The sequence below is a fragment of the Oryctolagus cuniculus genome, chromosome 18 (assembly GCF_964237555.1).
Source record: "Oryctolagus cuniculus chromosome 18, mOryCun1.1, whole genome shotgun sequence".
NCBI classification, from domain to species: Eukaryota; Metazoa; Chordata; class Mammalia; order Lagomorpha; family Leporidae; genus Oryctolagus; species Oryctolagus cuniculus.
Genome location: NC_091449.1, coordinates 50,635,549 through 50,658,811, shown reverse-complemented (window position 1 = coordinate 50,658,811; position 23,263 = coordinate 50,635,549). Strand labels below are relative to the sequence as shown.

At 45.9% G+C, this 23,263-nt stretch overlaps 1 protein-coding gene across 3 annotated transcripts in view; it reads right to left on the bottom strand.

The window, feature by feature from the left end:
- The window catches only part of LRRC36 (leucine rich repeat containing 36), a 58,138-nt gene that overhangs the window by 1,504 nt on the left and 33,371 nt on the right, over window positions 1-23,263 (bottom strand). The window contains exons 7-13 of one of the 3 annotated variants that reach the window (XM_002711601.4): window positions 21,982-22,027; window positions 18,441-18,881; window positions 14,586-14,878; window positions 6,980-7,145; window positions 6,002-6,147; window positions 5,100-5,223; window positions 1,358-1,472 (exon numbers count right to left, since the gene is read on the bottom strand). In XM_002711601.4, coding sequence (XP_002711647.1) covers window positions 1,358-1,472; window positions 5,100-5,223; window positions 6,002-6,147; window positions 6,980-7,145; window positions 14,586-14,878; window positions 18,441-18,881; window positions 21,982-22,027 — 1,331 coding nt within the window. The remainder of the gene's footprint in view (window positions 1-1,357; window positions 1,473-5,099; window positions 5,224-6,001; window positions 6,148-6,979; window positions 7,146-14,585; window positions 14,879-18,440; window positions 18,882-21,981; window positions 22,028-23,263) is intronic. The other 2 variants (XM_008257458.3, XM_008257459.3) reach the window with 2 other exon arrangements.

The following is a 23,263-nucleotide window of genomic DNA, read 5'->3' as shown; positions in this document are numbered from 1 at the left end:
TGACAGGCAGAGTGGACAGTGAGAAAGAGAGACAGAGAGAAAGGTCTTCCTTTTGCCGTTGGTTCACCCTCCAATGGCCACCGCGGCCGGTGCACTGCGGCCGGCGCACCGCACTGATCCGAAGGCAGGAGCCAGGTGCTTCTCCTGGTCTCCCATGGGGTGTAGGGCCCAAGGACTTGGGCCATCCTCCACTGCCTTCCCGGGCCACAGCAGAGAGCTGGCCTGGAAGAGGGGCAACTGGGACAGAATCCGGCGCCCCGACCGGGACTAGAACCCGGTGTGCCGGCGCCGCTAGGCAGAGGATTAGCCTAGTGAGCCGCGGCGCCGGCCAGCAGCACTGTTTCTAACAGGACCATGATGTGGTAATATCCTCTCTGTAATGTCTGAAATAATTATAAAGAAAAATTTTTAAAAATGACACCTGGATGGGGGTTTGGCATAGTGGTTAGGACTTGGAATACCCACATCCTTATTGGAGGGCCTGAGTTTGAGTTGTGGCTCCATTCCCAATTCCAGCTTCCTTCTAATGCCACCCTGGGAGGTACCAGGTGCTTGGTACAGAACCACCCTAGGAGGTTTAAGTACTTGGGTCCCTGCCACCCATGTGTGAGACCTGGACTGAGTTCCTGATCCTGGCCACATGGCGCAGCCCCAGCTGTTGCAAGCATTTGGGATCAAAGCAGTGGATGGGATATCTCCATCTGTCTGTCTGTCTGCCTTTCAAAAAAAAAAAAAAGTCACCTAGAATGAGTCTGGGTTTAATCCTCTGAATGTGAAGCGATTTCAATGAAAACCAAGAAGTGAAGTTGTGGAGTGAAGATTTGAAGATTTAGAAATGGGGTGCTTACTACTTAGATTTCATTGGGAGTCTTAGTGAAGTTGGCAGGACTTCTCTCGAACCTCAGTAGCCTCGCAGCCACCCTGGCATTGTTTCTCTTTGGAGAGACTGAAGCCATTGAGGGCCTCTGAAGACGACCAGACTTTGTATTCTTTCCCTATTCTCTGCTGAGTGCTCTGGATGTGTCTTTGGTGACCAACAGCAGGCAGGCATTTTTCAGAGGAGCCAGGTGGCTGATCTTAGGAACACACAGTGCCCAAAGAGGTAGCTGACCCAGACAAAGGTCCTGTGAGAGCCAGTGAGAAACTAGTTGCAACCCACCAATGCTGGCCAAGATACTTGGTCCTGTGCTTCCTGGTGCTTGGAATCCTGAGCCACTTGGCTCATATGCACTAGGTTTATACACAGACTGGACTTCACTTGCAAAGTGCACAGAAATCAACTTGCCAGGCAGAACAAAGGAGACCCATGGAAGAAAACATGCGCAGCCAGAGGCCAGCTAGGTAGACCCTCTCCTACCTCTGGCTTTCCTGGAGAAGGGCAACTGTGTCTTCTAGCTTCTTCAGCTGGGCAAGCTCCTGATTCAGGCAGGCCACCTGCATGGTCAGCTGCTGGTTTCTGCGCAGAAGATCATCTGCAATGGTACAGCAGCCAGGGGTGAGCAGGAAACCACGCTGCTGGTCTCTGAGCAGAGCTCGAGTATGCAGATGGACATCTTGAGAACTGGCAACAGATCTGAATTAAAAGTCAACCACTTCATATTGCCCATTCGTTCATTTTTTCTATTTCACTAGAGCTAACAGCCCTGCCCAGGAGCCCTGCTAGGAGGGGTCACCTGTTCTCACTTAGCACAGGCAGTCAATACACTGTTCTCTGTGCTCATTTGAGTTTGGGAAGCATGTTCTTCACTCCATATGAGGAATGTGCAAACATCTAGAGCTGTGTCCGGCACATGGTGGTGACGCAATGAGCGCTTGCAGAAACGGAATTTGCAGCTGCGACAGTTATACCTAGCACTCCAAATACGCTGTCACTGCCTGCAACACTAAGGTGGCTAAAGCACAGGAACTCTGGTGCAAAGGAAGTCAGTCTTCCAGAATAGTTCTTCCTAAATTTTTTAACATGCTTACATATCCCCTGGGGATCTTGTTAAAAATAGACCCCAGCTCAGTGGGTCTGAGGAGAGGCCCGACAGTCTGCCTGCTTAACAAGCTCCCAGGTGACACTAATGTGGATCACAATTTGAGTTGCAAGCTTTAGAAGGCAGCCAACGGGGCTGCAGCAGCTCTACCAACAGTGAGGCCAAAACACCACACTGGGCTCATGGCTGACTCAGAGTGACAACCAAGTGGACAAATACATATTTTCAGGGTAAGTGGAGACTATTGTCTTGATTATTCAGACTTATGAGTATCTGATAGCTGAGATTTAACAACAGAAATTCAGTATTTCCAAATCAAATTCCTCATATATATTCAAGTGTCTATAATTTGCTTAGGAGTGCTTGAGCTAGTTTGTCAAAAGCAGATTTTATTGACAATGTTTGTCAAAACTGTGCTAATAAAAGGATAGTACAAATCAAGACTTTTTTTTTTTTTTTTTTTTTTTTTTGACAGGCAGAGTGGACAGTGAGAGAGAGAGACAGAGAGAAAGGTCTTCCTTTGCCGTTGGTTCAACCTCCAATGGCCGCCGAGGCCGGTGCACCGTGCTGATCCGAAGGCAGGAGCCAGGTGCTTCTCCTGGTCTCCCATGGGGTGCAGGGCCCAAGCACTTGGGCCATCCTCCACTGCCTTCCCGGGCCACAGCAGAGAGCTGGCCTGGAAGCGGGGCAACCAGGACAGAATCCGGCGCCCCAACCGGGACTAGAACCCAGTGTGCCGGCGCCGCAAGGCGGAGGATTAGCCTAGTGAGCCGCGGCGCTGGACAGACAAATGTTATTTTTCACTTATAATGGCAGGAAAAAAAAATACCCAGTGTTGACAAGTATGGAGTGCAAAGGGCATTCGAGTGCAGTGCCGCTGTGAGGGCAAAGTGAAGCAGCCTTTCTGGGGAGTAACTTGGAAATGTGCTGCAAAAAGCCTCAAAAATAGTCACCTCCTCTGACCGTTCATTCTACTTCTAGGAAGGTCTCCTAGGAAAACAGCCCGACATGTTTGCAGGCACTAGTAACAGCACGGCCTGCCACAGCATGAACATTCCCACCAGGCTCCAACAGAAGCCAACAAAGTCGTTTCAGAGAAGGAGTTTATTCTAGGGTGTTCCCCCACCTCATGTCTTTCTTTTGAATGTTTGGAAATTCTTTAGAATTATTTTTATTCCATATGTATTGTCTTATATATCCATGACCACAAATAATGACAGCTTTATGTATAATAGTAAACATTAGAAACAACTATACAGAGGACTGGCTAAATAAATACAATCTGTTCATGTGAAATCAGAGGAAATACCTATACTAATAAGTTAGTACCATTAAAACGTAGAGGTCAGGTCTGTGATTTCCTGGGGTGGAGAGTTGGGGAAACTGCACAAGGGATGTGTCGCTCCCCCTCTTCATGGAGGAACGACACTAAGTCCTGCCTAGGCTTCATATCCGAGTCACGGCACCATTATGTCGCTCCCCCTCTTCGTGGAGGAACGACACAGGACCCTGCGCTGTTCTTTCGTCTGCTCGGCCCTCCCCGGGTTTGCTGCTGGTTCTTCCCGGGTTGGCTACTATCCCTTCCACCTCCGTGGAAGGGCAGTTCCCCCTGGCCGCATTCCCCACTTCCGCAGGGGAGCGGCACACCGCCAGCCGGCTTTCTCGGGGGCTGCACGGGTTCCCTTAGATGTTCCCCATAGATGTTCCTGGTGCATGCCGTCTCTCTCCTCCTTTATAGTCCTCCTCCGCCAATCCCAACTCGGCTGCCCACACGCCGAGTACGCTGCTCTCCAATCAGGAGCAAGTCCTACAGTTAATTGGTTGAACTGGAGGCAGCTGTGCGGAAGCTGTTTACTTCTCTCCCAGCGCCATATTGTGGGAGAGCAGATGCATAGAATAAGTCTTAATTCCAGTAACTTAGTCCAGTCCGGATTGCTCCCCACAGGGATGAACAAATTTTCTGGAGTTAACAGGAATGTTCTGTATTTCTATTGGGCTGAAACTAAAAATGTGGGCATTTTGTTACATGTCGGTTTTTTTTTTTTTAAAGACAATTTTAAATTTTGGGTTAAAAATATATGTATAGAGGCCAGCGCCGTGGCTCACTAGGCTAATCCTCTGCCTGCGGTGCCAGCACCCCAGGTTCTAGTCCCGGTCAGGGCCAGGTTCTGTCCCGGTTGCTCCTCTTCTAGTCCAGCTCTCTGCTGTGGCCCGGGAGTGCAGTGGAAGATGGCCCAAGTACTTGGGCCCTGCACCCGCATGGGAGACCAAGAGGAAGCACCTGGCTCCTGGCTTTGGATCAGCACAGCACGCCGGCTATAACAACCATTTGGGGGGTGAACCAACGGAAAAGGAAGACCTTTCTCTCTCTCTCTCTCTCATTGTCTAACTCTGCCTGTCAAAAAAAAAATATGTATAGAGGCAAGGTATTTATACCAAAAACATTAATGAAAATTACTGATAGGTCACAGTTATATTTTACTTATATTTTTTAAATTTCTATTTATAACCAGAAAAAGCAAGTGTAGTTCTCAAAACTAATGGTCCCTTGGCCGGCGCCTCGGCTCACTAGGCTAATCCTCCGCCTTGTGGCACTGGCACACCGGGTTCTAGTCCCGGTCGGGGCACCGGATTCTGTCCCGGTTGCCCCTCTTCCAGGCCAGCTCTCTGCTGTGGCCAGGGAGTGCAGTGGAGGATGGCCCAAGTGCTTGGGCCCTGCACCCCATGGGAGACCAGGATAAGTACCTGGCTCCTGCCATCGGATCAGCACGGTGTGCTGGCCACAGTGCGCCAGCCGCGGCGGCCATTAGAGGGTGAACCAACGGCAAAGGAAGACCTTTCTCTCTCTCTCTCTCTCTCACTGTCCACTCTGCCTGTCAAAAAAAAAACAAAAAAACAAAAAAACAAAAAACAAACAAACAAAAACACACACTAATGGTAATAACAACATTCATACATGGTTTACACTGACAAAGAGTTTCACCTGGTAACTCAAGAGGATCGTTTTCATTAACTGCCGAAAGCAGCTGTGTGGGCTCCGGACCAGGACACTCACTCTACGGCCCTCCATGGACAAGCAGTGGTGTTGGGAAGCCCCACATGCGGCGTCCCTGAACTTACCGTAATTATGGGACTGCTGCCCACTCACGACCGAGGAAGCCGCACCTTCCTCCAGCTGCTGAATTCTTTCTGACAACATGAGGTTTTCCTCCAACACTCTGACCAGCTTTTGCTTCAAACTTTCCTTTAGATCAGAAAACAAAATACAAACAGATCGAGAGTCTGAAGTCCTGAGCAGCGCTTTGAGAGGGGAATCTTTTTCTCTATTTAGCTATAAACCCAAGCGAGGGCAGCATCTCTGACTTTCTCACGTATTAATTCACTAGTAAACATAGCTCAAGGGGGGCAAACAAACTGATCACACAGTTGCAGTCTTCCCAAGGAGGTAGGCACTACTCTTGCAGAAGACTTGGTCGTTTTGACGGGAGGCCAGCATTCAGAGTTGTCTATGTAACATCTCTAATGATAATGAAACTCCTCTAATGGTAAGAAACGGGGGCAGGGAAACCTGCAGATACGAGTTCTTGCTTCCTCTCCTGGAGCCAGCAGCCTGGTGCTCATAATGGCCCTGATTCAGGGCTCTCGGCTCCATCAGGAGGGGAGGAAGGACAACCCCAGAGAGCGGGCCTTATTCACTCAGTGGGATCGAGCCATCTCCATCAAGAACTTGACCCTAAACATTTTCACTCTGGGGCTTTGTGTGTGTGTGTGTGGTGTGGGGGGTTGTTTTGTTTTCTTCCCATTTCAAGTCTAGAATTTTTGGATCAGGATTAGCATGAAGTCCCTGCAGACTTCCAAGGTGTCCCTGTCCTGATAAGCTCTGTTTCTGGTGTGCCCAGACTGGCTTTTCCGTACCGTGGTTAGATGTTCCAGGGGAGGACAGGGCACAGCTGCCCTGGCCTGCTGCTCAGTCCCCTGCAGGTAGAGGGCGTGGGAAAGGAAGATAGAAGGCAGAGGTGTACCATGTCATTAGGAACCAGCTGCCCCGCCTCCTTCTGTTCCGTCTCCCTCCTGCGGAAGGCTTTCTGGGCATCTTCAGGATGCGAGCGACACCAGTGCTGAGATGGCGCAGGGACTACCAAAGACAGAAGCAAATCTCGGGCAGGACCTGCCAAAAATTCAGGTTGGGCGCACACAGGCCAATCTTAAAAGCTAAAGCCAGAAATCCTAGTCAATAACTACCAGCTCTGTAGGACGGACAGGGCTGTCTCACAGCTGCTTTCTGCAGAATTCAGTGAGAGGCTCTAAGAGGCGTCTGGGGAGGCCAAGAAGTTCTACCCAAGTCCTCTGTGGGAAGAGCAGCAGCCCCGGGCGCACTGTTCCCAGTCTCTGCTTAGCGGCTCTGGGGGATAATTTCCTACAAAATGGGAGTGGTTTTACCACCAAAATTTCTTTGAATTCATCTTCCATTAAACCAACAAATAAACACATGGACCAACGTTCACAAGACTGTTTCCCCCATGTTCCTAAGCAAAAAGAACCCCTAAAAACAGTCCAGGTTACTCACTTTGAAAACTTGAAGTTTTCAGATCATAACTTGATTTTTGATAACTTTTGATTTTCATTTGAGTTTCAGATCATAACATTTTAAGTCACCTCTGAACTCTGACAATCAAATCCCATTTCTGTGGTATACGTTATTGGCACTTTCCCAAAAACTGTAAAATCTTTGTAGGTATTAACATAACCATTCTATTTTACATATCCAGTCAGTTTATATAGGAGGATCAAAACAATTGGAGAGAGTGCTGATTTAAAAAAAAAAAGGGGGGGGGGGAGAAGAAAGAGGAAAGTGCAGATTTGTTAACTGTGGTGCTTCTGAGAAGCTGGGGTAAGTGACCGTGAGAACACTGTGCTTGGCAAGGGAAGGGCTGAGTGACAGCAGGACGAGGCGAAGCAGAACCCACCCTGCTCCAGGCACAGGGAACGCATTCACTCACCGAGAAACTTCTTGTTGAGGAGGAGGGAGCCGGAGCCGTTCCAGTGCTTATCCACAAGCTCCAGGAGCTGTCTGAGGACAGTGGCCACATGGGGGGTTCTGGCAGAGATTGGGGGGCTGTGGTTTCCTGGCAAACCATGCAAACTGCCCAGGTCACTAGAGAGAGGCTCAAGAAAAAAACAAAACCTCCAACCAGTTGTCATTCTGATACAATAAATGAAGAATCCAGACATTTAAAGTGTTAATAGTTTTTAACAGTTGAAAAGGGGGTTGGCGTTTGGCCCAGTGCAGCTGGACACCCACAATCCGTATCACAATGCCTGGGTTCAAGTTCCAGCTCTCAATTCCAGCTTCCTGCTCATTCATGTTCCTCCCTAGGAAGCAGCAGGTGATGGCCCAAGTACTTGGGTCCCTGCTACCCATGTGGGAGAACAAAATAGAGTTCTAGGCTCCTGGCTTCAGCTTTGCCCAGCCCTGGCTGTTGTGTGCCTTTAGAGAGTAAACTATCAGATGGGAGATATGGAGATATCTGTCTCTCTGCCCTTGAAATAAGTTTTTTTGTTTGTTTGTTTTTGTTTGTTTGTTTTTTACAGGCAGAGTGGACAGTGAGAGAGAGAGAGAGAGAGAGAGAGAGAAAGGTCTTCCTTTTTTCCGTTGGTTCACCCCCCAATGGCCGCTGCAGCTGGCGCACAGCGCTGATCCGATGGCAGGAGCCAGGTGCCTCTCCTGGTCTCCCATGGGGTGCAGGGTCCAAGCACTTGGGCCATCCTCCATTGCACTCCTGGGCCACAGTAGAGAGCTGGACTGGAAGAGGGGCAACTGGGACAGAATCCGGCGCCCCGACCGGGACTAGAACCTGGTATGCCGGCGCCGCAGGCAGAGGATTAGCCTAGTGAGCTGCGGCTCTGGCCTGAAATAAGTTTTTATTTATTTATTTTTTAAAGATTTATTTATTTGAAAGGCAGAGTTATACAGAGAGATATCTTCTGTCCACTGGGTCATTTCCCAAATGGCCACAACAACTGGAACTGGGCCAGCCTGAAGCCAGGAGCTTCTTCCGGGTCTCCCACATGGGTGCAGGGGCCCAAGCACTTGGGCCATCTTCCATAGCTTTCCCAGGTGGATTAGCAGGGAGCTGGATCAGAAGTGGAGCAGCCAAGACTGGAACTAGCAACCGTATGGCATGCTAGCACTGCAGGTGGTGGCTTTACCCACTAACCATAGTGCCAGCCTCAAATAACATACCATTATGTCCCAAGCAAATACATAAGATATTCAAAGATAATTAAAAACATAATACTATTGGGACGGCGCCATGGCTCACTTGGTTAATCCTCCGCCTGCGGCTTTGGCATCCCTTATGGGAGCCGGGTTCTAGTCCCAGTTGCTGCTCTTCCAGTCCAGCTCTCTGCTGTGGCCTGGGAGGGCAGTGGAGGATGACCAGAGTGCTTGGACCCCTGCACCCGCATGGGAGACCAGGAGGAAGCACCTGGCTCCTGGCTTCTGATCGGTGCAGCACCGGCCATAGCAGTCATTTGGGGGGTGAACCAACGGAAGGAAGACCTTTCTCTTCTCTTTCTCTCTCACTGTCTAACTCTATCTGTCAAAAAAAAAAAAAAAAAAAAAAACAAAAAAAACAAAAAAAAAAAAAACAAACTATCTTCTGCCACAATTTTCTGTAGGGATTTTCAGAATACATTTACAACAAAAACGTGTTAACACCTACAACTATGGTTCATTATTTGAGGATAATTTAAAAAGTTAGTGGAGAAACTGAATTGAAAGATAAGTTTATTTTAGTGTCAAAGATTTTTTAAATCTATGCATCATTTTTCATGAACTTTTTAAAGACTGACTAATATAATATAAAGTGCAGAACACTTGGTATGCTTTTCTTTTTAAAGACCTTTATTTGAAAGAGAGAAAGAGAATGAAAGAGATCTTCTATCCACTGGTTCATGCCCCAAATGGCCATAATGGCTGGGGCTGGTCCAGGCTAAATCCAGGAGCCAGAACTCCATATTGGTCTCCCACATGAGTGGCAGTTCTGCTGTTTTCCCAGGTGCATTAGTAGGAAACTGTATTGGAAGTGGAGCAGCCAGGACTGAAATTGGCACTCCTATATGGGAGGCTGGCATCACAAGTGGCAGTTTAACCTGCTGTGCTATAATGATACCCTGCAGACATCTTAAAAAGTATTACGTATCATAAAGTAAACTTAGCAATAATTTAATAAGAATTATAATTCATAATATGCTTTTAAAATATAATAGGTAGTATCATAACATTTAAATTTTTAAAATTTATTTTTCATTTTACTTGAAATACAAAGAAGGGCCAGCACTATGGTGCGGAAGGCTGAGTCTCAGCCTGCTGTGCCAGCGTCCCATATTGGGGCTGGTTGGAGTCCCAGCTGCTCTGCTTCTGACCCAGCTCTCTGCTGATGCACCTGGGAAACCAGCAGAGATGGCCCAAGTACTTAGGGCCTTGCACCCACAGGGGAAACCAGGAGGAAGCTCCTGGCTCCTGGCTTTGGCCTGGCCCATATCCAGCCATTGCAGCCATTTGGGGAATGAACTAGCATATGGAAGATCTCCCTCTCTCCTCTCTCCATATCTCTGCCTTTCAAATAAATAATTCTTAAAAAAAAAAAAATGAAGGCAAAGGGAGTCAGAGACAGAGAGAGATCCTCCATTCACTGGTTCACTCCACAAGTGCTTGCAACAGCCAATGCTGAGGGAAGCCATGAGGCTAAAACTCCATCCAGGTTTCCCAAGTGGGTGGCCGATAGTCAAGTACTTGGGCCATCATCTGCAGCCTCCCAGGATGCACATTAGCAGGAAAGCTGGATCAGAAACCCAGTAGCTGAGACCAGTTAGTCATCTGATATGTGATGTGGGCATCCCAAGTGATGCTGTAACTGCTGAAACAAATGCCTACCCATCCTGTAACATTTTAAATGTTCTGTGTTAAATGTTATTATTGGGTCCATACAAAATATATTATTCAGTAAGAAAGTAAGATGTATAGATCCATATAGAAAATTCACAATTGTTTTTATTCATTCTGTTCTGATATATTATTTACATATTTGTGAACTTTACTGTCCAAATGTATCTGCCAATCTTCTGTAGCTTCATGGACTTCAAGAAAGCTGATACATATTTAATACAGCCAAACTATTTCTCAATCTTTGTTTCTTTTGATGTAAAAAAACCACAGATGATTAATTAGCTAATGCTGTCACATCTGACAACTGTGAAGGACAACACCAGTGGCATTTATGACACTATCACATGTGTGGCCTATGACTGATTACAAATGGAATAAACACTTCTCCCACAAAGCTGTACAGAGCATGTGCCCTGGGCTGTATGAAGACGTCAATCATGAGGGCCAGTGAGTTAACAACCTGACTGGTGAGAAGAATCATGGGCAGTCCAGATACATCGCAAAGTCGCTTTAGAAGACCTTCTCAAAAATGAGTAAAATGGATATTTACTGCCACTGGCTTTTTTATGTCTTGGTAGTTTTATATGTATAACATGGAACAACTTGGAAACTTACATATGCCTTTTAGCATTTTCCTTTATTACAGTGTGGTGAGAATTTTGGGTCATTTTGTTACTTTCATGGGTCTTCTAGTTTTCAGAAAATTATGACTTACAGCTTTTTAAAATAATATTTTTTTTTTGACAGGCAGAGTGGACAGTGAGGGAGAGAGAGAGAAATGTCTTCCTTTGCCGCTGATTCACCCTCCAATGGCCGCTGCGGCCGGTGCGCTGCAGCCGGCACACCACGCTGATCCGATGGCAGGAGCCAGGTACTTATCCTGGTCTCCCATGGGGTGCAGGGCCCAAGTACTTGGGTCATCCTCCACTGCACTCCCTGGCCACAGCAGAGAGCTGGCCTGGAAGAGGGGCAACCGGGACAGAATCTGGCACCCCGACCAGGACTAGAACCTGGTGTGCTGGTGCCGCAAGGCGGAGGATTAGCCTAGTGAGCCGCGGCGCTGGCCTAAAATAATATTTTTTCTTTTTTTTTTTTATTTATTTGACAGGTAGAGCTATAGACAGAGAGATAGAGAGAAAGGTCTTCCGTCCGTTGGTTCACTCCCCAAATGGCCGCTATGGCCAGTGCTGCGCCAATCCGAAGCCAGGAGCCAGGTGATTCCTCCTGGTCTCCCATGCGGGTGCAGGGCCCAAGCACTTGGGCCATCCTCCACTGCCCTCCCAGGCCACAGCAGAGAGCTGGACTAGAAGAGGAGCAACTGGGACTAGAACCTGGCACCCATATGGGATGCTGGCGCCGCAGGCGGAGGATTAACCAAGTGAGTCACAGCTCTGGGTTCCTAAAATAATGTTTTCATTTTTATAATTTGTATAGGCCTCTAAAGTCAGTTGGCAAAAAGTAATTTTTAAGAAGATTTATTTATTTGAAAAGTAGAGTTACAGAGAGAGAATGGGAGAACTGGAACTCTTCCATCCCCTGGTTCACTCCCCCAGTGGCCACATTGGCAAGGGCTGGTCCAGGCTGATGCCAAGGGCCTGGAGCTCTATTTGGATTCTCCCATATGGGTGATAAGGGCCCAAGTACTAGGGCCATCTTCCACTGCCTTCCCAGGCACATTAGCTGGAAGCTGGACTGTAAGGAGAGCAGCTAGGACCTGAATTAGTACTCTGACATGGGATGCTGGTGCTGCAAGTGGTGGCCCAACCCACAATGCCCAGACCCCAAAATAAATTTTCTAGGAGTGGGCGTTTAGCCTAATGGTTAAGGTACCCACATACCACATCAGATTGTTTGATTCTTGGCCCTAGCTCCTCACTCCAGTTTCCCACCAACGCAGATCCTGGGAGGCAGCAGTGATGGCTCTCAAGTAATTGGGTTCCTGCCACCCACACAGGAGACCTGGATTGTGCGCCTCACTCCTGCCTCCAACCCTGGCCCTGCCCTGCCCTGGATATTGCAGGCATTTGGAGGAGTGAACCAGTGAATGGAGCTTTCTCTTGCTCACTAGCTCTCAATGTCTGCCTCTCAATTTTTTAAAGCAAATTTTCTAATCACAATTCACATATAGTTTAAGTTTGTGCATTATAGGATTTTTTAAAAATATATTTATTTATTTGAGAGGCAGAGTTACAGAAAGGGGGAGAAGACAGAGAAGTCTTCAATCTGCTGGCTCACTCCTCAAATGGCTGCAATGGCTAGAGCTGGGCCCATCCGAAGCCAAGAGCTTTTTCTAGGTTTTGCATGTAGGTGCAGGGGCCCAAATACTTGGGCCATCCTCTACTGCTTTCCCAGGCACATTATCAGGGAGCTGGATGGGAAGTGGAGCAGCCAGGACTTGAAGTGGTGCCCATATGGGATGTTGGCACTTTAGGCAGAGGCTTAACCTAACATGCCACAGCGCTGGCCCTTACAGGATTATTTTTTAATCTTTAAATTTTTAATTTTAAATGCTCTTTCTATCAGTTTTCTAACTTCGCATATCAGAAACTAAATAGTATACTTATTTTATATTTATATTCAAATAGATCTTTTTTTTTTTTTTTTTTTGACAGGCAGAGTGGACAGTGAGAGAGAGAGACAGAGAGAAAGGTCTTCCTTTTGCCGTTGGTTCACCCTCCAATGGCCGCCGCGGCCGGCGCGCTGCGGCCAGCACACCGCGCTGATCTGATGGCAGGAGCCAGGTACTTATCCTGGTCTCCCATGGGGTGCAGGGCCCATGTACTTGGGCCATCCTCCACTGCACTCCCTGGCCACAGCAGAGAGCTGGCCTGGAAGAGGGGCAACCGGGACAGAATCTGGCGCCCTGACCAGGACTAGAACCCAGTGTGCCGGTGCCGCAAGGCAGATGATTAGCCTAGTGAGCCACGGCGCCAGCCTCAAATAGATCTTTTAAAGCTTTCCACATTAAGAAAAATAACATCAATTAGGAAAAAATTGGAGGTTTTAGGATAGTCCAGAAAAGCACATTGAGATTTTTAACAATATAACGTGAAACAGGGTGAAAAGATTTCCTAAAATGTCTTGTTAATATAGCACCCCAAATATCTTGAGTGTTGATATAGCTTCATACTCCATACACTAACACAATCATTAGTGTTCCTGTCTGGTAAAAAAGGCACAGGTGCTGAAAATGGAGAGAAACCACAAAATGAAAGAAAGTATTGCAAGACTGCCCCCTTTGGTGCACAAACATCATAACTACCTCCAAAATTTGTGAAAACGGAACAGAGAATTTAAAGAGTAAAACAAAACCCAACAGAACAAAAAATTTGTAAACAAATCCCTAAGTGAAAAAAGATTTCCCCAAACTGAAAAATATGTCACTAGAAATGGTTGTTTTTAGGGGCCAGCGCTGTGGCACAGCGGGTTAACGCCCTGACCTGAAGCGCCGGCATCCTATATGGGCACCAGTTTGAGACCCGGCTGCTCCACTTCCAATCTAGCTCTCTGCTATGGCCTGGGAAAGCAGTAGAAGATGGCCCAAGTCCTTGGGCCCCTGCACTCACGTGGGAAACCAAGAAGTTCCTGGCTCCTGGCTTCGGATCAGGGCAGCTCCAGCCGTTGAAGCCATCTGGGGAGTGAACCAGCGGATGGAAGACCTCTCTCTCTCTGCCTCTCCTCTCTGTGTAACTCTGACTTTCAAATAAAATAAATAAATCATTAAAAAAAGAAATGGTTGTTTTTGACTCATTCCCTGCCTGCTTCCTTATAAGATGGTAAGTGATTGACAAATGATTCACCCCCAAAGCATCATGGATCCAAAGGAAAAAAAGGGTCTTGAGAGCCATAGTTCCTTTAACTAAAGAGAGGAGGCTTCATGGTGGATGTAGGATCTGGAGAAAAACTAACATCCAAACAGATAAGAGAGGCGAGTGGAATGCAGCTTCCAGGAGGAACGGGTGCTGAGGGAGGGACAAAGCTTGTTACTTGGCCCTGGGTAATAAGGAAGTTTTCTCACATAACACCTTTATACTGTGATGTTGTAAAATCAATCATACTGTATATGTGAGAATGGTTATTGATTCTGTTCATTCTCTGAACCACTTTCAACTAAAAATTCCTAGGATAATCTAATTCACCTTTTGTCTGCTACTTCTGAAAAAAAAATTAGACTCAAATTTCTAGACAGAAAAGCAAAGCAATGCTTTCATAAGGACAATCTCAAAGAAGTCATTTGTGGCTGGAGCGAATGTGTAAACGTGATGAGATTATAAACATCAATGCTACCAAGACCAATCTCTAGCCCCCACAAAAACCTGCAACTTCATTATCCCTTCCTGTTAAACCTTGTCTATTACATTTTATCAAAGTATTTCCCAGCCATGTGTATACTCTGGAAATAGGTCAGGGACCGTTCTCCCTGTGACCGAAATGAGAAAATGGTGGCTGAGTGGTGGGTTGGGGAGGTGTAACTTTCCCAAGAAAAGAAGAATCAAAGGCTTTAGCCTGGGAGCATTAGCCACTGGCCACTGAAAATCCCCTTGAATGTCAGCACTATTGGTTAGAACCACCCTTCCCTCCCCACCCTTCCAAACCTCATTATGGCCTTGAACCTAATCTATTTCTGGTACAAGTGCAAACAAGCCAACACTTGCCTCGCTGCCTGTAACATCTCTGAAACCATGCTTTGCATTCAGGTTGGCAAGGATATTGTCCTTCCGTTTGAATCCTCTCCTCGAAGGGCTTATTGACCTCTTGTTCAAAATCTCTCTGTTGTCTGAAGTCCCAGGAGGCAACAGCAGTTGAGCAGGCAGAGAGTTTCCCAGGACAGAGTTGCTTGGAAAAGGACCATGTGTTGTTGTTAAATCCCCGAGGCTGCTGGATAATTGCTGTTCTACATTGCTGAGCAGAGCAGGGTCACTGTTGAAATGGGTTGTGGCATACAGATCTGTGAAGGAAACAGACTGCGAAGTGAACCTGCCCTTAGTTCTCTCCTGTCTCCCATCCATACCTCGTCTGGAGGTCATGTGTCATAATAATCACTCATTAGCATACACCCCCAATTCTCCAGATCCTTTCTCTCTCCCTCTGACAAAACCCCAACTCTGGTTAAACCAACGGTCCACATGCCCCCAGCCTACACTGGAGCAGTGGAACATGACTGGAGAACATGCATTTGTTCTGATCTTTCTCACCTGAAACACATGGCACTGTCTTAACTGAGCCCTAAGCACTGCCCAGCTCAGATCAATTTACTTTTCTATTATCTGAGATGACTAATTCACACATCTTTCCTTCTCAAACTTCTAACACCTCTACCTCCTTACTCTCAAGTGCCGATCTTCTTCATTTCACTGAAAAAACAAAGAAACTGGCCAAGTGACTCTACCACTAAATCTGCCAACTCACCCGTACAAGACTACTTCAAAAGGTCCAAGGACAATGCATATTATTCATGAACTCCAAAAAAAGTTTTCACCCAAATAAATGTTTAATTCCATTTTCCATGAACTTCTCGAAATCCCCTTGCATTTGTATCCATCAATTCTTGGCTTTCCTTCTTGTTACACTGGATGAACTGTGTGATTTTTTTTTTTTTCTATGGCCAACCTTCTCACCGTAGACTGGTTCCATCTCTTCTTGACCGCTCAAAGAATGTTTTCTGTAATTGAATTGTCCCTTTTTTCTCCTGCATCACTCATTTTCCTTCTATAGCATCATTCCCATCAGAATTCCCTTGGGCACATGCCCCTTCCAGCTTCAGGTCCAGCTCTTTGCTCCTCTTTCCTGCAAAACTCTAGAAGGGGTTGTACGTATTTGGTAACTGTATTGCCTTGCTTCCAAGTTAGCTGTTCACATACGTCTTCTGCATTGCCAAACACCATAACCATGTCTCAGTCCCTGGCTCATGCCTGCAGTCCTTCCTCATTTTAAACACATGACACATTGATCACACATGGCATCTGACACAATAGCGATCACTCCCTCCTTCTGAAGCTCATTACTCTCTCAGTTCCCAGGATAACATTCCCTCTTGGCTTTTGTTTCTCCAGCCTGGCTGGCTGCTGCTTTCTTCCCGTTCGTGATGGTTTCTTTTCATCTGCATGGCTTCCATTGTTAGAGGACTCAGGATCAGCCCTCAGATCTCTTTTCTCTCTCTCTTCGCTCCTTAGGTGAGATTTCATCCAGTCTCAGTTTTAATGCCATGCACACACAATTTCCAAATTTATGTTTTTGGCCACACTCAACTAATATGTCTGATTATCAAGTTGGCATATCTGAGAAGTGTTAACCAAAAGCTTAAGATGTCCAAAACTAAGCTCTTGATTTTTATCTTAAAACCTGTGCTTCCCCCTCTTTTCCATCTTAGCAATAACTCTTTTCATCCAGTAATCTGCCTTAGAAACCTTGGAGTCATCTTTTACCTCTTTCTCACACACTTCATCTTCAACCCATCAGCAAATCAGTAAGCATTATCTTCAGAACACACCCGGAATCTGACTTTTCTCTCCACATCCTCTGCTATCTCTCTAGCCCAGGCTGCCATTATCTCTGATCTGGAGCCTAACCTCTTAAATGATTTTTAAAAATTATTTCTCCCCTTGCTTCCCACAGTCTACTCTCAACAAGCATGCAGGACAACTCTTAAGTGAGATCATGTCACCCCCTGCTACAAACTCTCCAACTACTTCTGACCTCACTCTGAAGTTCTCCCCTTAGTTGTCCACATGGACTTCATCTCAGTCGACTTTTATTAGCCTCATCAGAGCAGCTTTCCTTGCCTATCCTATCTAAAACATAACCGTATTGCTGTCTCTACCCTTAATGTTATTTTTTTGTGGCAATGACATATATTTGTATGTTAACTCATCATCTCTCTTACCTCATTAGCATGTAATTCCATAAAAATAAGGACTTTTAAAAAATTATAGTAAAACATATATGAAACTTTGCAACTTTATCTGCAAAGGTAGAACAGTCTATAGCACATAGTAGGTGTTCAATGAATTTCACTGATTAAATTAGCAAATAAATGAAGAGTTGCTTCCATCAATTACCCTGAAATTAGCTTATTTCAGTAACTCAGAATAGAAGTGATTGGGGGCAGTGGTTGTGGTGTTGTGGTATACCAGGTAAAGCCACTGGCTGACACTAGCATCCCACATGGGTGGTGGTTCGAGTCCCAGATGCTCCACTTCCAATCTAGCTCCCTGCTAATGACCTGGTAAAAAGTAACAGAGGATGGCCCAAGTGCTGGGGTCCCTGCCACCCATGTGGGAGACCTGAAAGAATCTCCTAGCTCCTGGCTTTGGCTTGGTTCAGCTCAGGCCGCTGTGGCCATCTGGGGAGTGAACCAGTGGATGGATGATCTCTTTCTCTGCCTTCCTTCTCTCCCTTTCTTTTAACTCTGATTTTCAAATAAATAAATCTTAAAAAAAAAAGAAAAAAAAAAGTGATTGTGGCCAGGAGCAGGCATTGTGGCATAATGGGTTAAGTTGCTGCCTCCACTTCTGGCATCCCATACGGGTGCTGGTTCCAGTCTAGGCTGTTTCATTTCTGATCCAGCTCTCTGTTAATGAGCCTGGGAAAACAGCAGAAGATGGCCCAAGTGCTTGGGCCCCTGCACCCACATGGGAGACCTTGAAGAAGCTCCTGGCTTTGGCCTGGCCCTGCCCTGACCATTCCTGCCATTTGGGGAGTGAACCAGCAGATGGAAGACCTCTCTCTCTCTCTTTCTCTCTCCCTTTCTCACTTTGTAACTCTGCCTTTCAAATAAGTAAATATTTTAATTTTTAAAAGATTTATTTACTTATTTGAAAGGCAGAGTCACAGAGAGGTAGAGTCAAATGGACACAATGGCTGGAGCTGGACCAATTCGAAGCCAGAAGCCAGGAGCTTCTTCTGGGTCTCCCACGTGGGTGCAGGGGCCCAAGGACTTGGGCTTTCTTCCACTGCTTTCCCAGGCCATAGCAGAGAGCTGGATCGGAAGTGGAGCAGCTGGGACTTGAACTGGTGGGTGCCCATATCAGATGCACCGTGGGCAGAGGCTTTACTCTCTACACCATGGTGTCAGTCCCATTAGTAAATCTTTAAGAAGGAAAAAAAAAGAGAAGCAATTGTGGTTAAAGAGGACTAGATGCTGCTAGAAATAGAACACTTCAAAAAGTTCATGGAAAATAGAACTAAAAGATGTTTATTGTGGTACACAAAAAAGTGAAGTCCAGGCATAGTTTTTTCACAATGTAAATTTTCAATAACTTTTTGAAGATCTTAAATATATCCCAATTAAAATAACATGTAGTTGTGAGACTCATTCTTATAAATTTTCTGTAATGTGTCATGTTAAATTCAGACCTTGAAGATTTCTAGATATTCCACGGACCATTTAGTGATCTTGAAATACAATTTAAGAAATGTTAATGAAATTTCAGATACTAATTCCCACTCTAGTCATACTTTCTCTCTTTGTGCCTGTGAAAAAGGCGTGTAAACTGACAGGAAACCATTACCTGAACTAAGCTTCAATAGTCTTCCGGTGCTGGAGTCAGAATTTGACAGAGAAGTCAGCAGGTCTCCACAGGAATGGGATGCGGTGGCCTTCATGTCATTTGAAGGCTTTATGCTGTATTCCCTGTAGCTCTTGCTTCTCTGAGGCCTTTTACCCGGATTTCCATGCAGAGACAGAGTTTGAGAATAATGACTATCGTAATTTTCCAAACCACCGTCGGAGGATAGCTGATAGGGCTGGATCTGGCTGGAATCACCCACATCCAGGCGTTTACCCAGTGAGGCTTCATGGGTGAGCTGGTAACTATCCAGTTTCATTATCAAGTCCTTTTCCGGAGACGGACATGAAGACTTACTGTCCAGAAAAGATACTCGGTACCCATCTCGAGCCATCTTCTCTGGAGATCGGACTGCGGATTGACGAGGTGAGTAATGTCTGAATTCTAATCACCACCAAAGGAAGAGAACAAAACACAATCAGAATTCTTCCTGGCCCACTTGAGGTGCCTGTGCCCACCAAATATACTCTCCACCCACTAGAAACTGTTCTCGGAAAGAAGTGCTTGACGATTTTGATAAATGATAGCATAAAGGGAAGAAAAGACTCCCACGTAGAACAACAACAATCAAAGGTATGAGTCATTTATGAAAACAGCAAAGAATCTAACACTTTAGAGATGAATTTCTTATCAATCAAAGCCCCTAGAAATTTTCTCCCCATGCTGTAAAGTCAGAGTTTCTTTCTAGACACCAACTCATGTTAGAGATAAGCTTTCGGTGCAGCAGTTATGATGCCACTCAAATGTCTGCAACCCATATCAGGGTGCTTGCATTCAAGCCCCAGTTCTGCTTCCAATTCCAGCTTCTTGCTAACGCACACCCTGGGAGGCAGCAGGTGATGACAGTGCTAGTTTGGGTTGGGGCTGGTGCTGTGGTGTAGCAGATAAAGCTACTGCCTGCAGTACTGGCATCCATATGGATGCCGGTTCAAATCCCGGCTGCTCCACTTCTGATCCAGCTCCCTGCTAATGCACCTGGGAAAGCAGTGAAAGATGGCTCAAGTGCTTGGGCCCCTGCACCCATGTGAGAGACCCAGAAGAAGCTCCTGGCTTCACATTGGCCCAGCTCCAGCTTTTGTGGCCATTTGGGGAGTGAACCAGTGGATGGAACATCTTTCTCTGCATTTCAAGCAGATGAAAATAAATTTTTCTTTAATTAAAAAAAAAAAAGTGATCCAGAGGATTTGAAAAGAGCCAAATCAAACCTATAGGACTGAGAAATAACTGAAATAAAGAATTCAGGGGCCGGCGCCATGGCTCACTTGGTTAATCCTCCACCTGCAGAGCCGACATCCCATATGGGCGCCGGTTGCTCCTTTTCCAGTCCAGCTCTCTGCTGTGGCCTGGGAGGGCAGTGGAGGATGGCCCAAGTGCTTGGGTCCCTGTACCCGCATGGGAGACCAGGAGGAAGCACCTGGCTCCTGGCTTCGGATTGGCGCAGCGCCGGCTGTGGCGGCCATTTCGGGAGTGAACCAACGGGAGGAAGACCTTTCTCTCTGTCTCTCTCTCTGTCTATAGCTCTACCTGTCCAAAAAAAAAAAAAAAAAATTCAGCAGACAGATTGGGCATAGCTAAAGAAAAAAATTATTGAATTGAAATATGACCATAAGGAATTATCCAGAATGCGGACCAGACGAAAACATTAAAGACATAAAATAATAAGAGACAGAAAGGACAAAATGAAAATCTCTGACTCAAACAAGAGTCCTAAAAGGACAGGAGAGAAACAGTGGGACACAAGCAATATTTGAAGGACTTTCTAGAACTAATGAGACACAAATTGTAGATTCAATTGAATAAATACCAAACAGGGGCCGGCGCCGCGGCTCACTAGGCTAATCCTCCGCCTTGCGGTGCCGGCACACCGGGTTCTAGTCCCGGTCGGGGCACTGGATTCTGTCCCGGTTGCCCCTCTTCCAGGCCAGCTCTCTGCTGTGGCCAGGGAGTGCAGTGGAGGATGGGCCAAGTGCTTGGGCCCTGTACCCCATGGGAGACCAGGATAAGCACCTGGCTCCTGCCATCGGATCAGCGTGGTGCGCCGGTTGCGGCGGCCATTGGAGGGTGAACCAAGGGCAAAGGAAGACCTTTCTCTCTCTCTCTCTCTCTCTCTCTCTCTCTCTCTCACTCTCTCACTGTCCACTCTGCTTGTAAAAAAAACAAACAACAAACAAACAAAAAACAACAACCAAACAGGAAAGACTAAAAAAAAATGCATCACAGTGAAACTGCAGAAGATCAAGGACAACTGGGGACTCTTAAAAGTCAGCCAGGGGGCTGGCACTGTGGTATAATGGGTAAAGCTACTGCCTGCAGTGCCAGCATCCCATACGGGTGCCAGTTTGAGTCCCGGCTGCTCTATTTCTGATCCAGCTCTCTGCTATGGCCTGGGAAAACAGTGGAAGCTGGCCCAAGTCCTTGGGCCCCTGCACCTGCGTGGGAGACCCAGAAGAAGCTCCTGGCTCCTGGCTTCAGATCGGCACAGCTACGGCCATTGCGACCATCTGGGGAGTGAACCAGTGGATGGAAGACCTCTATTTCTCTGCCTCTGCCTCTCTCTCTGTGTAATTCTGCCTTTCAAATAAATAAATAATTAAAATAAATAAATAAACAAATCTTAAAAAAAAAGAAAAAGGTAGCTCGAGGATGAGAAGACAGATTATCCTTGCAAGAGTGACAGATTTCCAGCTGACTTCTCAAAAGGAACCACAAAAGACAGAATATAATGGAATATCTTCAGTATTCTGAAAGAAACAACTGCTGACCTGGAAATCTAAACCCAGCAAACATCCTTCAGGAATGGTGGCAAAACAGAAGCATTTTCAGATCACCAAAAACTAAAGAGTTCATCAGCAATAGGCCAACACGAAAGAAAATTCTAAAGGCTGTATGATGTGCTGGAAGGAAATGATCTGAGAGGAAGTCTGGAATGAAAAAAGAACTGAAGAGCAAACAAAGTGGTAAATATGTGGATGGCTTTAAATGAATACTGGATAGAAGTGTCTTGTGGGATATAGGGAATGATATATGGAATTAAAATCCACAGAAATACTATAGGGAGGAATGGAAAGGAGTAAAAGTACTCTAAGGTCTTCCAATTATCCAAGAGAAAACTTAAAATATTGAGTAATTTTAAAACTGTCTAAGTGAATGTCTCATATTTTGGGGATAATACTAAAAGTGTAGACACTGTGTATAATCTACACACTAGTGGAGGGGGAAAATGAACAAATAGAAAAATTACAAGCCCAAAAGCAAGTTAAAGGAGAGACATGAAATTGCCGGCCAATACTGTAAGAACAAAGGATGCCAAGATACCCACTCCTGAAGCAGGAAATCGCCCAGGTCCCTGAGCATCCAATCAGACCCCGAGGAAAGCAGGAAAGTTAGCTGGTCCATTGAACAGGGCCTCAGGACTGTGGCATCTCCCTCTGCGGTCACACCTAGATTTCTCTGACAAGGTGGGGACAGTGAGCAAAATATTTACCGTCTTCCTGGTGATTGTCACTTGGCATCTCCCTTCTTATCACTTCCTGCATTTAAAAAGAGTTTGAAAGTTTAGGTAGAAGGGCATCCACGGGCATTCAGATATAGGCTTATTAGACTGGGAAGTTAGGATAGTTTCCTTGTAGCAAGGAAGTCCATCCTTGCAAGTTAGGGAAACAGTCCTTCAAGGGATGGCCCAGGTTTAAGCCTATGTCAAGCAGTCACAATACAAAGAGATCCTAGAGTTGCCTTGAGCAGGTAAGGAGACTCCTTGAGAACTATCCTTAGAAGGTAAAGGATGCCACACCGTGAAACACTGTACTTTCCCCGTTCTAGATGGCTCAGTGTAGAAATGAAACGAGGCTGCCTTTCTCAGCTTTACTTTTTCTGTTTGAAGGATCCTCATGCTGGAACAAGTGTTTGTCACAGGGGTTAAGACGGTGGCTGAGATGCTGGTGACTCAGAGTGCTAGAGTTTGATATCTGGGTCTGGGTCTGGCTCCTGGCTCCAGTTTCCTGTAAGGGAGACTCTGGGAGGCAGTGGTGATGGCTCAAGTGGTTGGGTTCCTGCCACCCACATAGAAGACCAGCGTTGAGTTTCTGGCTCCTGGCTTTGGCTTGTTGTGGAGGAGTTACCAACAGATGTTGTTTTTTTTTTTTTTTTTTTTTTTTTCTCTCTCTCTCTTTCTGCCACTCAAAAAAAAAAAAAAAAAAAAAAAAGGCTCTACATACTTATTCTTCTGAATATTGACCATGGCACTTGATGTGAGTTTTAATGGGCTGGAAATTAACCTAAAAAATAGCTAGACAAAGATCGAAGCAAAATGGAAAATGGGTATTTGCTTTTTAAAATTATCTTTCTAGCAGCCATGTCAAGAGAGAAATTTTACTTCCTTATTTCTTAAATGAAAAGGATTGCAACAAATTATTTAATTTCTTTTTTTCCTGGTCACTTTAAAAAGTATTTTCAGAGGTTTTTTTTTTTTTTTTTTTTTTCAAAAATCTAAGAACTATTTAACTGTGGAGTATTTTTTTTAATCTCTATTTCCTTAAGTCAACATTAAGCTTTTAAAAATGGCAATTGACAGGGCAGACATTTGGCCTAGTGGTTGAGATACCACTTGGGTAACACATATCCCATATCAGAGTGCCCAGGACTGATTCCTGATTCTGTCTGTACTCCATCTTCCTGCTAACTGGCATCCTGGGAGGCAGCAGGTGATGGCCACCATACGAGAGACTCAGACTGAGTTCTGGTCTTCTGGCTTTGGCCTGATCCAGTCC